We start from the raw sequence: 15,568 nt of genomic DNA on the forward strand, positions 1-15,568 counted from the left end.
TGCAGTAGCTGCTTCAAATGAATGGTGTGTGTGAAGTTTGTCTCAGTCCAGAAATTACAGCCCGTGTGTAAAAACTGCTCTGTTAATAATTAAAGCTGTGATAACTCTACACGTGAGAAACATGCTGAAACTAAATCAGAAATTAAATTAAGTCGAAAAGCATTTTAGGTAATGTAGTTCAACATTTAAAAGTCTGTCAACAAGATGCTGATAAGTATACACTTTTTTTTTTTTAATATACACGTTTTAATTCAGTTATGGTCCATCAACACTGTGTTTTTGTTTTTTTTTTGGTGAAAGATTTTGAATCATGATACACACTTATTTCATAAATAAAAACAATACTGTGGCAGATTTCTCTGTGTTATCTCTGAAATAGAGATGGAAACAGAACCAGCTCAGAGTTTGATGCCTTATCACCCAGATCAATGTGATAACAAGTTAACATGTGGTTTGCCTTGCCCATATATGGTATAGATACTTGTATCTGTCTGTAACTGTCTATATATGAATATGAAGCTCTATATTTAATTATCTAGATCTAAATGCCACTCATGATATATATTTTCCATTTCAGAAGCTTAAATTACAGAATTTTATAAGAAAAGTATTTTATAACTAGCCTGAATATGCACTACAGTATTATGACACTGCAATTATAACTTACAATCTGACCTTTGTTGATAAAAAAAAAAAAAGAGGTAGAAATTCAACAAACAAACTTTATTGTCATCACACAGCAAGTTCACAAAGAGCACACAAAACAGATCTTTGCTTTTTTATCATTTGGAGTTCAAAATATTGTTTGCAGTTGAGATAAAGAGCTTCCTATGAACATGACTGGTGGCCACACCACATTCTTGAGTCAAGTGTTTCAAAGTGAATAAATAAACAAATGTCATCTTCCATTATGCCCTGAGCTGTGTTCCTGTGTGTGAGCCAAGATTACAATAGGAACAAATCTCACACAAGAAACATGTTAAATACTTACTGTAACTGAGGCCTGTTTCAAAAAGCAGGTTAATTATCTGGATACATTTACAGTCACACCTGGAACCTCTCTGTGTCACCTCAGAAGATAAGATGTTCAATGCATTTCTCATTTTAAATTATTCTTATACACCTGACTTTTTCTATCTATGTCTATTAATGTGTGATCTTATTTTTTATGGTCTTTTGATAGTGTATCTTAAAATAATTGGATCATAATGATACCAGAATGATCCTTGTATCAGACAAAACTGTACAATTATAAGATCATGAATTGTTTAGATCAAGGTTTGCTGACCATCATGAAATAATCTGATGTTTCCACATGTACTTGGACAGTACCACACAGCAGATCATTGTGACGAGAAGAGTTCCACTGCATACAGGTATCAGCAAAGACCCATCACCGACTGGGACCTGTAAACTCACGGGGCCATGCTCCTGCAGGATACAGGATATTTTTGGTTGAAAAAAAGGAAAATGAACAAAAGATAATTAGTGTGATAAAACAAACGTTTGATAAATTTCCATTGAAGATTTTGAGATCTTTACTGAGAGCCACCTGCTGATGCTGGATTTTAACCCATGGACATGTGCTTGAGTTGTGGACCGTGCAGGGAGCGTCCACAACAGTGTGAGGCTCTGAGTTGTTGAGCTGCGTACCTAGAAAAAAAAAAAGAGTTTTAGATTAAAGGCAAACACTTTATCATTTTCTGTTTCCATCAGCTACATTTTCTTTGCTGTGTTTCCAACAACCAACGTGAAGACTTTAATAGTCACGTTATGGATATATTCACATATTCAGTCACCTGATAAATACATGTAAAAAGCTGTTTAAGTAAATCCTGATCAGAAGGATCCAAAGGTCTTCTAGCTTCACAGTCATGTTATCAGAATCTGACCCCATAGTTCTGCATCAATCATTGCTGATGCAAGCATCCCAGTACATTGTGAAGGAGCCAAAATACTGGTTTCCCAGCCGGACACTAAAGAGTTATGAGATAAAAGATTTTGGTCGCTTCTTTCTGAAAAGAGGGACACACATGACCACAGTATAAAGATGACCCGCTTACATTTTTCAGTCCGCAGCAGCAGCTCTGGAGGTTGTATGTCAACAGATGTAAATGTTTTCCCAACAGAAGAAGGCTCGTGGTAGCGGCCATGTATTGGAATTGTTACTTTTAGCCGCCTGGGGTTTGGATCATCATGGTTGGGATACACATAGGTGACAAATCCTGAAGTCTTATGAGCAGGCACCTCTAGGTCAATGGCTGAATCTAGTAATATCTAACAAAGACAAATGTATTAATTATCAAATACATATATAGTGAAAGTGATCAGTGATATTCATTTAAACAAATACACTTTGTTATGTTTTTCTTTTTCCGATGCATGGTAATAATCAAAGATAACAAGATTTGTACACATCAGTGTCACCTGCCAATCACTTTGATCTCTCAGGGATGCAAGTTGGTATGGATCAATGTAGACACCTCTGGGCCATCGATGAACCAGCAAAACTCTGACACCACTGAGCACATCAGGGCTGAGGTCAACAGTGGTTATCAGTTCCCTAAAACGTGACAAAAATCACTCACACATTTCACTCACAATAAGCTTTGAAGATTGTTCTATCAGCTGTAAAACTACTCAACCGATACCTGTGGAAACCCTTTTTACTGATCTCCACCGACACTGACGTGGATTCAAGCCACTGCTTCAGGAGATCACAATGACTCTCAGTCTTCTCATCTGTAAAAATGTGCAGGATGCATCGATCAAGACCACAAGAATAGACGGAGCAGACGACTGTTATTAAAACTGTAATAATGTATTTATGACTGATTTAAGAGCATTGAATAATACAAGGCAACAGGAAGGAAGCAGCCAGCTACAAAAACTAAAATCAAAACATAAAATACAAAGATAGAAAGGTTTTGAAGACGGAAATTAATGTTGAATATCCAACTAGTCATTACTGGAAGACCAAACAGGGAGTAAATGAGTTTTGACTAAACAGCAAAACCATAATGTTTCATCCAAGATACAGTAATATCCTCAAACTGAAACTTAATCCTAAATGTCATTTTGTCCGTCTCAGTGTGTTTACTCTAACCGGACAGAAACTTTACCAAAACTCACTACAAAGTTTTGGTAACAAAAACTAATCAGTGACTATCGATTTTTAACCAGGAAGTGTAACAATATACCTTACCCTCTTGGATTAAACAATGACATGTTGCTAAACAGGTCGATACAGTGAACAATATTAAATACATCAATATGATAAAAGTCGAGCTTTAATCTCTTTACAGTCTATTTATAGCATTTAGCTAGCTACAACTACTGATCGCAGCTACGATACGCTCTTTTGAATTGTTTCCGGAAAAGGAATCTGAAGGACCCCTGTTCTAGGGAAGCCGCGGTCGTGCCTGACTAGAAATAGAAAAGAAAAAACAATCTGTGGAAATGTTTTACGGCAATCATTAAACATAAAATATACCGATCACACAATTGGAAGTTAATAATAACGGTCACTGTAAGTGAAACAATAGTGTATAAAATATTTACTGTAAATGTAGGCAGGCTTCATTGAAGACTGAAAGGTTTAACGTTCAACACTCAGACAGAGGTTGATCATTTCTGAAGCCGCTAATTTTAGACAGTTTCTTTTTTTCAAATTAACGTGTTAAATGTTCATATGAACTATTGATTATTATCATGAATGAAAAGGTTTAACCCCCCCCCAGCTGAAACCGGGTCTGCTGGAGACAAAAAGAGAAGATGCTTTTCGAGGCAAAGCGATGTGGAGTGCAGTTTTCCCCTCCGTCCATAGTTTTAATTTATCAACACGCCGAAACCAAGAAGGTGCGAAAAAGAATCATACCTGTGCGGAACTTCTCAAAGTATTCTGGTAAGAAAAAAGATGATTACTTTGTTTTTTTTTATACACATAACACGACCTAAACCACAGCAATCTCCCAGCCCCATGTAATAAGTCAGGACGTATCAGAATAGAGCTGGACATGGATGCAGTGGACGAGTACTACTGAGCTCAAGACCCCAGATTTACTCTTTGCCAGTTACTCTGGTGACCTGAATTACTGCAATTTAGTGGGAATATGCACCAGTAAGGCCAAATGTAAATTATGAGGATAAGAGCTTTAAGGAAGCCCCTTCATTTTTTGAATCTTATCCTGAGGCCTGTAATCATAATTTTTATTCTTTGAGTTGATGTTGTGCTACATGCTGCATACTCCCAAATACAATTCTGCTTGATCAAGTTATAACAAACTAACTGGGCAGGAAGATTTCCAGTGCAAAAGTACTTGGTTCCTATCACTTTAGAGGACATTGTACAGGAAGCTGTGCGGCAACAGAGTCAGCAGAATGTGTACATAATGCTATAATCTATTTCTTTCTTCTCCTCCTAACCTCCAGACTACAGCATGGCAGCTGAAAGGCTGAAGAACAATCCTCGACACAGGGACTACTTGGAGGGTGTGTCTCAGAGCCAGCTAGAGAAGCTTCACATCATCCTGCGAGATCACATGCAGGGTTTCAGCCTGGAGCACAGTCTGGCCTCCTTCCACGTGGACCCTGATGAAGACCTGAACAAACTGGACGATGAGGAGCTGGCTCGCAAAAAGGGCCAAATGGATGAAGTGTTTGAGAAGAACCGCAGGCTCAAAGACGATCCGGACTTTGTTTATGACCTGGAAGTGGACTTCAGCAAGCCCACGCAGGAAAAGTGCAGCTGGGATGATGAGTCTGATGATGAATTTTAACTAACTGTTCTCCAGTCCTTTCCAAAACTTGTTTCTTCTTCTAGTTACAGTTTGTTTTGTTCAATCCCAAAACAATGGGATTTAACAGACGGCACTCAAACATTCCCAAACAGGACAGACTCTCCAGAATCACTGTTTCTGTTTTTCTGAAGTATCCACACACCTTGCTATAATAGTTTTCATTGAGAAGTAGTTTAAACAGTTTTTGTTCTTTGTTGGAAAATAACAGTTCTCAGTGTTTTAATAATATTGGGTAGATGACGATAGTCTCACCACTAAGTAAAACTATGTTCCATTTCATACTGCAATGAAAGAAAAGAATGAAATAATTCATGATTAATAGTGAATATTTATTTGGTATAAAATACTGAATTTTACAAAATACAAAGACTTTGGCTCTTTTATTTGTGGCTTACACCTAAATGAGTGACATTCACAGTTGAATATGAAAGAAAGAAGATGCTAAAATCCTATTAAATAAAATTTGAGTGTTCACCAATAAGTAAGCAATACAACAAATATATCTTTGGAAAAAAAAACTGTGTCCACAAAATATTATTTCATATAATACAAAATATATATATATATTTCCATATATGGTTTGAAGCAATGTACTATGGCCAAGTTTTAGATGAGATAAACTATATTATAAAACCAAGCCTGCAGTATCAAACCTCTTCAGGGGAAAATTTCATTCAAAGTGCTTAAATACCTCATTCAGTTGACAAGAGACACTGACTGACTGACTGACCATTAGTACCACAATACATTCAAAGATGTCGCAGGTTTTTTTGAAAATCAGTAAAGAATTAATTTACATTGCTTGTTTGGTTTAAGCTAATCAAAACACATTTTTTTACATTGGTATCAATTGCAGTCATTTATGCAGTGCTGATGTATTAAGGAGGTAGTAACAGAAAATCTGACACATAATTCCTTTTACCACCATTATTTAGGTGGATTTACGTGATTAAAACTGTTTTCTCAGCAGGCTGTTAATTTGTTTAAAAAATAGTTCTTTATAAAATTGATATTTCAAGTATACTAAAGCCACAATCCAGGATTTCTGAGTACGTTAGTTATGACAATATACACAAATATATGACTTGAGGAGAAGGACTCTCTGATTGGCAATCATTTGTGCAATTTAAACTACACTACGCAGGCAAATTTACCCAGAGTACACAAATAACATATAGGTGGATTAATTATTTGAAAGCTAATGGAAAAAAAGAGTGATCTTAAAATCCAATAGCACAAACAAAGGAAAGGCAGTAGAGGGGAGGATGATGTCGCCACAAGTGTAACTACACTCCAAATCCGGATTAGGCCTTTGAAGAGAAGCTGTATGACCCACCCTTTCTATGGAGAGTGATAGGAACTGAAATACATATATGTTACACCATTAAACTACACCAAAAGTACATACATTATCAGTTAAGTATTTCTGAAAAATAAATCTCATTTCTTCTTCCTGTCTTGGGTGCATCTCGGACAAAACCTGAGAGATTTGAGAGAGGGGAGGGAAAGAGATGTTAGGACACAGAGGACAGTCAGGAGTCATCTGTATTAAAATGATGAGCAATGCATTTCCATATCTTTGTATGAACAACTCTAGTTTAACATCATTTGAATACTTAAAGGGTTCCTACCATTTTCCTTTGGGTTTTGTGGCGAGATCAACACAAGCAAAGTGAAACCACTCGATCGGACACTGAAAACACAGATGAAAAACAAGGTCAGTGTTTTGAATCTTCTGCAAAAATAGGCGATGAAACAGGTTCTGATAATTAAGAAAGACGCCAGATTTAATTTAAAAAAAACCTACATCTGGGTTATCACATCCGATCATCTCCCCATACGACACCTGATGGCACAGGCAGTATGTAGGCTCATTGGGATCGACTGGCATGTCTAAAACGTCCGACGGCTGCATGGGCAGGAGAGCGTCACTCAAGTCTGGACTGGAAGACGGACACAATAAAACAGAGCTTGATTAGAATTAAACATGACTAAACTAAGCTTAAAATAAGTGAGTCTCTGGCAGCCTGAACTAACACGGGGTGTTTCAGGTCTAATAAAAAGTGTGGTTCAGATTCTGGACGGTGATATGTAGTAAACCCTGGCCTGACTGAGCCACCAGCATGTTACCTGTTTTTCATCTTTTTCTTTCTGGGAGAATCTTCATCAGAACCTTTCCTTCCTCTTCCCCTGGATCCACGTTTCTCTCTCAGCCCCCGGGAATCACCTTCTGTGAAAAAACATTTATATTTACAGATGTGCATACATCTGTTTTGCAATGTCTTATTATGAACACCTTTCAATCACCCAACTTACTTTTCAGTGCTCTTCCGTCTGTACTTTCATAGCCGCTCACTTCCAGTTTCTCCTTCAGCTCATTCTCAAACCGCGCCAGATCTGCATCCAGTCGGCGGATGTGTTTGTCCACCTACGGAAAAAGGATTTCATGTAGATTAGAACCTGACGGCGACTGGTTTCATTTGCAAATTACAAAAATACTTTACAAAAACTGTTCAATACATTCTGTGTCACTTAAAATTCACAGTGTAACTCAAAAGATTTATATTTAACATTTTGATCATATAAAACTTTGTGACCAGATGTGTGTTTCAGACTGACCATTTCATATGTCTGCATTGCAAGCTGGACTTTGTCGTCGCTGAACTCTTTGCACTTGCTGTAGGCGTTTTGGATCTTCTGCAGATGTTCCACTCTCTGTTCTGACGCCAAGTTCTTCACATTCGCTATGTACTCCTCAGCCAGTTTGTCAATCTCTCCTTTCTTTTCTGCACAACAACATGATTATGATAGTGTTGGGGAAACAAAAGTGATTGATATCGATAAAAAAAAAAGTGCAACACAAGAATGCTATAATTAAAGACCCTGCAAAAACAACATCTGTACAGATGTTTTCAGTTATTGTAGCAGTGTAATTGTGTGTAATTAATAGCTGTTTAGGCGTGCCAGTTCCAGGATCCTGGTAGTGTACATTGTGATTCACTGGCCAGGTTTAGTTGGGCAGTTAAAGGAACTGACACATTATTCATATTATCACTGACACCTGTGCTTCTGTTTCAATGACAAATCACAACATCTGCCATGAAGTCACCAAACTTCATAAACTAGGAAAAATCATAAAGGTGCTTGTCCAGATGCAAAACAAGCTCAGTCTGTGCACACCCACACTGTCCTGAGGTTTAATCAGGCAAGTTAACTGATAACACCTGCACAGGTAAACCATGTGTGAGTGGTGCTTCAAATCCAAATAGCATTTGAATGACAACAACTCTATGAGAACAAATTATCACCTTCAGTCCTGTTGTCCAGGTCCCGCATTAAAGTAAAATTTCTCTGTAGTTCACATGGTAGATTTTCAATACCTTGAAAGAGACAGACATCAGGATGAAGGCAATGAAGACATATACTACACTCATTTTTTCAATTAACTGATGTGGCGTCATAACTACAGTTTGTCTTGAACTGGATTTTTGAATGTTAAACCTGCAATAATTTTCTGATGTATATGGTTGAGCTCATAGACACAGACACAGGGAAATGCTTCAAAAGCATGTGCAAAAATAAATAAATAAATCTAATAATGCAATTTTAAGGAGGGAGAAAATAATATGATTAATTGCAAACTATTACAATTATGATACACATAATGAAATAAAACGCCATTGTGATACAAAGGTTAATTACATTAAGAAATAAAATCATTAAAAATAAAAGTCAGCGAGCGAAGATTTTCTATATGTGCCTTGCAATGCATTCACCATCATTTACATTTAACATGCATTTGGGTTAAAGCTTTGTTTTTTAATGATTTCATAATCGTACCAGTGTGTTCAAGATGCACCGGCCGCTTTGCAAAGTAACTCTGAATATGCAATTAGGTAAACATAGCATGTGTTATATAATACCACTGAAACCGACCACAGTACGAAGAATATAGTCCCATCTCCCACTGTCACGGTTTGTGCGCTTACATTATGTGACGCACTTCAAACACCCCGCCCCGGCGCGTAAATGGTTAGGGGAAACGCGGTTACCAACAGGTTGCAAATCAAATGCATGGTGTCTGCTATCGTAAAGCAAACACACATTATGACTAAACTGGACACTGTTATATAAAACTGAGTATGACATTAACACGTTAAACAACCTTATATAACCACTGCTAGTTACCTAGCCACTAGCCATATCGATGTGACAGAACACCAAACAGACACTTGCTAACTACAAACGGTTAACTCCGTTAATGTGTGACACTAGTCCAGCTAGCGGTTATATTAGCATCTGATTGAATTGAACACTACACATGGAGAGTTTGCCTAACTTTGTTACAGCGAAATTTAAATCGCGATGCTAATTAGTTAGCCAGCGAGCTAACGATGGTGACCTAACAGTTACTTGCTAACGCACTGTACCGCTGTCAGTCATCCGCCCAGCGAAAACTCTTCGATACTGTCAAACTAAACAAACCGCAAAAAGAAAAGAAAGCGGGGAAATGTTGATAATAGTTCACTGTGTCCCCAGATACTCACTGTCAAGATAATGTTCCAAGTATATTGCCGTCGCCATTTCAGGTTAGCTATCTAGCTTCTGCGTTATTCTGGTTAGCTCTCAAACTCTTGGCCGGAGAGCCGTTGGGCTTGTTTCGTAACCCCGGGTCGCCCGTCGGTCAATGGCTTGGAGTTACTTGATTCTGTTAGCAGTATTGGGCTTCTCCGGGTGGGAATGAAACGGCGCTCACTACTGCAGAAAGGCAGAATCAGTTTCCCTCCAGCACACATGCACCCAGAACCCGTACAGGATACAACTTCTCTGCTTGTGTGCGCTTGTGACTCGCATGCGCACCGCACAGCGGTGTCTCCAGCTGTTATGTGCGAGTGTCATCCTGCATAAATCAAATAAAACTTTTCACTCATTATCTCCACTGCTAGAGTACTTACTACATCTTATACACCCTACCCACGTTATTCATTCCATCTAAGTGTGTACTTCGCTCAGCTGAGAAAACATCTATTTCACGAGAGATTCAATCCCAGAACAACAACTATATGCTAATCATTTAATGTTTTTAGGGCTTTCATTGGGCCAAACAGCCCCTTCGCTGTCGGTATAAACCCCCATGAACAGGAATTTACACCTGACTCGCTAGGTTAGAGGGGAACTTTAACGAGCGCGCCCACGCTGCGTTTGCTAGCACTTTCCAACGCCGTCAGCTGATAAGTCACGTCATTCAAAACAAACGCCCCCCCTCTCCGCAGAGACTGAAGGTTCGTGAAGATGCTCCGTGGGCGGGGCTAACGGAAACTTTCGTCGAGAAAATAACGGCAGTGTGCGGGCTGTGTCCTCGCGGATTATCGGTCAGGCTTTTTCCGCTCCAAGGAGGGCATCGTGTTTTTGTTTATATCTCACTTCCGTGTCTGCTGTATCCTCACGACAGATTTCAGCTTTTCTTCGAACATACAAATAATACAGTAAGTAACTAAAGCACTATTTCTCTTGTTTACAAGGAGTAGTTCTAGTGTATTCGCCAACTATGAACACTGAACTAGCAGGTCTGCCCGCTACTGACATGTTTATTCAAACAACGCTAGCTAACTTCGATTAATGCTACGTTTTGTTTTATAGGCTGCCACAGAAGAAACATCAGCTAAAGTTATCTTTGCCCCATGTTATTACTGGGTCCATCAGTATGTTTATGGTATCAGTTATTCAACACTGTCACCACTCCATATTTTATTAATAAGAAATGAGGTAATCTATTCACAAATGGCCTATCGCTACTTGATGCTAATATCAGTTACCGTTAGCTAGCTATCGCACCGTGAGACGGAAAATCAGTGACCAACTAACTGAATAACGTTACTTTAACAAACACTGTAAAGTCCTACCACTGACGATTATTTACATTAGCTTCTGCTAATGTTGTGATGAATAAACATATGGTGTCAACGTTTCTGTTCACTAGCTCACATTAAGTTACAAAACAACCCTCCTGACAGTCTATTCTAGTGGCTTGCAAACAACACTATTGTGCTCAGTGTTATATCATTAAATATATATATAATACATATTGTTGTGAAAATAGCTTTGTGGATGTATGCTAATAGTGCTAACAGTCACGAGGTTGTGGCTAAGCCACGCCCATTCATCAGCCCTCAGTCTGTGTCATTATCAAACAGACACTGTCTTATGTACACACATTTGATTGTTACAGGTGTTGTCTCCAAGATGGCCATGGTGAAGAGTGGTTGGCTCCATCGACAAAGTGAGTAGTCACACACACATGGCCACAACAGATCTAACAGCATTTAACGATTAATATTATCTTAATATCGATTAATATAAAGATTCTGTGACACTCGGTTTGAAATCCAGTGTAAATGATTTCAGGTTGAACTGAACTTGACTTTAACATTTTAAAGGTACCATACTGCGTCGGTGGAAAAGAAACTGGTTTGACTTGTGGGCTGATGGACGACTTGTTTTCTACAATGATCAACAACGGCGTGACATGGAGGATGATATTCACATGAGGGTAGACTGCATTAACATCCGCAGCTCTGCTGCATGTCAAGGTATTTATCATTATCTTCTCACACTCACAGTATAATTCAACTTTTGCTCTTACTTTTAACCCTGCCCGCTTTCTGTTCGTCCTTCTGTAGAGCTGAACCCACCAGAGGGGAGGATGCGTGATGCCTTGCTCCAGATAGTGTGCAGAGATGGACGGGTCATCAGCCTGTGTGCAGACAGTGCAGATGATGCTCTGTAAGGCAGCACAACTTTTTGTTGTTGGTGAAGTTGAATGTTTTAATTTTAGGTCTTTGTCTACATTTCTACTTTTCGTTGCAGAGCATGGACCATGGCCCTTCAGGATGCCAGAATTAATGCAGTGAGTTTCTGCTACATCTGAAACAACTTGGGTTTTGCTTTGTTTTCCAAAATAAGAACAGGAAGTTGTTTGTTTTTATCTGTCTTATTAAACAAATGAGCTCTTACTTAAATATTATGTCTGTGATCTAAGACAGACTCAGAACAACAGACTGGAGGCCACAGATATTTTTCCATCTTGTTTCTGTCTGTGTGAGAAAACACTCATAGTCTGTCTTTATTATATCTCTCTGATGGTAACCTGAACACAACACAATTACAGCCTTTACTCATTTTGTCACAATTCTCCACAGTTTGTCTTAACGTCATGCAGCTCAGTTTTATTTGTGACCTACTCAAAATTCAGGAGCCGCCGTCTCATTTGTGCTGTTTTTTATTTTCAGGTGGTTGCTACGCCTCAGATCAGCTTTGCACAGGAAGTGATGGCATCTGCTCCTCCCCCCTACTCGGAATATGCTACCCCACCTCAGGTAAAAGGCATAGACAATACACCTGTATGTTATTATTTTTTCTACAATACATTGTTAAAAGCCAGTTTTATGTGACTCTATGAAAAGGATTGTTTCTAATATTTTACAGGAACAATTTGTTTTCAGAATAATGAGTCAGTGTTTACATTCATAACAGCAGACAGGCGTCGTGTTAAATGCATAAAACTGCAGATATATGATTAGATTTCTGACTCTGGGTACGGAAATCTCAGGTAAAGGAGAAATATCAATAATAGATGCTTTTGATTGACTTCGTTAAAGTGGTAGTAACTGAAAAGGATTTGGCTTTTCCGTGCTGTGTATACTGTGAATATTAAACTTTGCAGTTCAGCTTGACATGATCCTTCTTAAGGGAAAACGAAGCTATAGAGCGAGGTAAAATCAGAAAGTAAAAACAGCTACTTAACAACAGTGTTACAGCCTGCTGCCATCTACTGGTCTATTAATAGAAGTGTTTAAAAGCACCATTAAGCAGCATTAGTGAAATTAATGCTAAATCAAATGACTCTTTAGTGTTGTGAAGGGTTTGTCAATCTTTCTTTTCTGTCACTTCTCACCAGGCTTATGCTCCAGGCCCGTATGGAGACTACGCTGCGCCTCCCCCACATGCCACCCAGATCGTGTACTCTGCCGACGGCCAGCCTTACGCTGTGGCGTATCCTTATCAGTACCAAGGTAAATATTTCTGTGCAGAAGTAAACCATCACACTGAAAGTGAGACTGAACTCTGTGACATGAAAAAGAGCCGTTTACAAAAATGCATCAAGTTTCTCAAATTGAATTGAATTGAATCTTTGATAAACTTTATTATACTTTGTAGATTTTTTGTACCCTGTTCAAAACATAACAGTTTTCTACCTTACATTGTTTCGCAGCCTCATGTGAGCATTAAATTTATCCACCCAGTAGCTGGTGAGACATCTCAGTCTAGACAGAAGTGTGCGCCGACATTGCCGTCCCTGAAAATATATTAATAAGTGGTTTGTTGTCACCGTTTCATCCATGTTCCGTACATCCAGAGCTCATCGAAGCAAGTTTAAATGTCAACATTGCAAATTTAAACGAGACCTCATTTGTCTGTGTCTCTCTCCAGGCGGATACGCTGCTCCTGGAGTGAACCATGTCATTATTCGGGAGCGCCAGCGCGACGATGGAGGAGACGTAGCTTTGGGAATGCTCGCCGGAGCGGCGACCGGTTTGGCACTGGGCTCCCTCTTCTCCGTCTTTTAGTGTCTTGGTTAATGTACATGTAGTAGCACAGCGCCCCCCTCTGTCTTCACAACATTCGGCTTCTTCTTTGTGCCATCACATGAGTTGGAGAGAAACGTGTCTGTCGGGCTACTTCCATCGATGAAGCATGATTGTGATGGGCGGGAAAACTGCTCCCTCTGTGTCCTGTACATGAAGTAAATACTGTTAGCACTTTCTCATATGACCTGTGCGGCACTTTCCCACTCCCTTTGTGTCGTCTGAATATGAATGTTCTTAACCAAAAAATACAAGAGTTATTCACGTTTAAGAGTTATTTAAATGACAGGAAGACGCTCCTCCTCGTACGTACACTTCAGCTAACGTCTCAGTCGGGTTTGTTTCTGTTTCATGGACCATTTGTCCTTTTATATTTGCAGAACTGTAACTTTCAGGAGTTGTTGTTTGTTTTTAGTCCAGGTTTTGTGTTTATTTGTTTACTCGACCTTATTTGACTTTGTTTTGCATGTTTTACTGGCCTGGTTTTAATATGTAGTGTTTCCTCGGGTTATTTGTGGTGGCGACAGAGTGCAATGCGATGAGAGTTGTGTAAATAGGAATGAGGACACAGAGCAATAATCATTTCACTGTAGCATTTTCAGGTACCGATCCGGTGGAATCTGGTTGTGATGGAGGTCTGATGTTGTTTTCACCACAAATAATCCTGTACATGAGGAAACGGCATTTACATGATGTGCTTTCAACTGAAAAGGGACGTCACTCCTCTCGACTGACACATATATTTGCATGTGTTGTTTATGGTCCATTTTTCATTGGCAGCTGTTGAATCACACTTTTCATTTCATTTGCAGTGTGTTTGAAATGGTGTTTTGTTTTTTTATTTCGGTATGAACAAAGTTATGATCAGGTTAATCTCCTGAGGTCCAGCTGTCATCGGATAATCCATAATTCATTTGTAATTTAAAAACAAAACCTGTAAATCTGTTTATTTCAAAACCAAAAGCACTAACACTTCACTTCCTCTTCCTGTCTGTCTTTTGCAAAATGAGAAATTCGGTTTTTGGTTTAAAACCAAATTCCTTTCATAATGATAAAAGGAATTGCCTCAAACCTTTTTCTGTTTTGGTTTTAAAACAATCAACAGGTTTACATTTTTTTTTTCCTTTTTAAATTGCAAATGAATTATGGATTATCCGACAACACACAGACCTCCTGAGATTTAGCCATGACTGAACTTTCACTCCCGATGATTTGATATTCTATCTCCATGACTCACGTTAATCATGAGTTTATTTAATCACTTTAAAATAGCAACTTCTGCTAAATGGAAAACATGTTGGTCTGTTTTAAGATACTGCACCTCTTGGTTGACAGCGCTAACTGAAGGGAAGTATGAGACTCTTCAGACTCAAAATTATTTCAGTTTTGCAAATGATCATCTTGTGCAAGCAGCTTAGCTCTGATGTCATTTTTCTACAGGTCGTAAATCGATGTGAAATTAGTTTTATTTCTCTTATCAAATGTACTAATTAAACCAGAGACCATCACGTGATGGGATCAACCAGCCGCGACGCCCAGCAACATGTTGACGTCCTGACACATTACTACATTATCGGTCAGACTCACAGTCCGACCACACACATCTTCAAACTCGGCATTTCATCTCGATCTCAACTACACACCTGTAAAGTTTTCTGCCTCTGTCTAGCTCAGCTGTGATGCTGATGTGGTGACAACATCTGTCCACAGACATAAACACCTGCCAAAGGACTAAACCTGCCTCCTCAGTGGGTCGTTACAGTAACACACACACACACACACACACACACGGTGAAAACAATACTCCTGCTGTTGCGGCTGGTAATTATGATTTACCTGCATTTAAAATAAAAATGTATGACACTTAACTAAGAGATGTATTTTAACTATTAAATACTGTATATTCACAAAGGTAACGATGACTCCTGTTTCCTTGTTTCCTTTATTTAACCCTGAGACTTGAGTTCACAGAACACGTCATGTAGGATACAACAAAAGTGCAAACGACCACCTTAAGTTTTATTCATGTAACCCCAGTAAACCCCAAATATTCTCTGAAATAAAGGCAACGCAGTTTGAGCTCGATCTATAAATCTAGGATCTATAAATAATTCAGAACACGAC

General features: G+C 38.8%; 4 protein-coding genes across 5 annotated transcripts; 2 read left to right on the forward strand and 2 right to left on the reverse strand.

Moving 5' to 3' along the window:
* Nucleotides 1-704: 704 nt before the first annotated feature.
* On the reverse strand, nucleotides 705-3,374 carry pigx (phosphatidylinositol glycan anchor biosynthesis, class X). Its single transcript, XM_023400629.2, has 6 exons — nucleotides 3,206-3,374; nucleotides 2,652-2,742; nucleotides 2,428-2,563; nucleotides 2,064-2,277; nucleotides 1,553-1,653; nucleotides 705-1,431 (listed from the first exon to the last, which is right to left on the reverse strand). Exons 1-6 carry the CDS (start codon nucleotides 3,267-3,269, stop codon nucleotides 1,291-1,293), a joined length of 747 nt encoding a protein of 248 aa, XP_023256397.1. The 5' UTR covers nucleotides 3,270-3,374; the 3' UTR covers nucleotides 705-1,290.
* A 219-nt stretch (nucleotides 3,375-3,593) lies between these two features.
* Nucleotides 3,594-5,166, forward strand: cep19 (centrosomal protein 19). The gene is made up of 2 exons (XM_023400630.2): nucleotides 3,594-3,904; nucleotides 4,432-5,166. The coding sequence occupies exons 1-2, from the start codon at nucleotides 3,775-3,777 to the stop codon at nucleotides 4,776-4,778; spliced, it is 477 nt and encodes a 158-aa protein (XP_023256398.1). The 5' UTR covers nucleotides 3,594-3,774; the 3' UTR covers nucleotides 4,779-5,166.
* Nucleotides 5,108-9,648, reverse strand: ing5a (inhibitor of growth family, member 5a). Of its 2 annotated transcripts, XM_023400631.2 has the most exons (8): nucleotides 9,347-9,643; nucleotides 8,108-8,179; nucleotides 7,419-7,585; nucleotides 7,116-7,227; nucleotides 6,930-7,029; nucleotides 6,607-6,742; nucleotides 6,431-6,492; nucleotides 5,108-6,279 (listed from the first exon to the last, which is right to left on the reverse strand). In XM_023400631.2, the coding sequence occupies exons 1-8, from the start codon at nucleotides 9,381-9,383 to the stop codon at nucleotides 6,240-6,242; spliced, it is 726 nt and encodes a 241-aa protein (XP_023256399.1). In that variant the 5' UTR covers nucleotides 9,384-9,643; the 3' UTR covers nucleotides 5,108-6,239. The 2 variants fall into 2 exon arrangements, with proteins under 2 accessions (XP_023256399.1, XP_023256401.1); XM_023400633.2 differs by lacking the exon at nucleotides 8,108-8,179 and having other exon boundaries at nucleotides 9,347-9,648.
* A 478-nt stretch (nucleotides 9,649-10,126) lies between these two features.
* Nucleotides 10,127-15,360, forward strand: plekhb2 (pleckstrin homology domain containing B2). Its single transcript, XM_023400634.2, has 8 exons — nucleotides 10,127-10,285; nucleotides 11,029-11,079; nucleotides 11,237-11,389; nucleotides 11,480-11,582; nucleotides 11,667-11,706; nucleotides 12,089-12,175; nucleotides 12,757-12,871; nucleotides 13,290-15,360. The coding sequence occupies exons 2-8, from the start codon at nucleotides 11,043-11,045 to the stop codon at nucleotides 13,424-13,426; spliced, it is 672 nt and encodes a 223-aa protein (XP_023256402.1). The 5' UTR covers nucleotides 10,127-10,285; nucleotides 11,029-11,042; the 3' UTR covers nucleotides 13,427-15,360.
* Nucleotides 15,361-15,568: the final 208 nt, after the last annotated feature.

This window comes from Seriola lalandi, unplaced genomic scaffold, assembly GCF_002814215.2.
Source record: "Seriola lalandi dorsalis isolate HSWRI2012SDOR001 ecotype SW California unplaced genomic scaffold, Sedor1 jcf7180002052714, whole genome shotgun sequence".
Taxonomy (NCBI): Eukaryota; Metazoa; Chordata; class Actinopteri; order Carangiformes; family Carangidae; genus Seriola; species Seriola lalandi.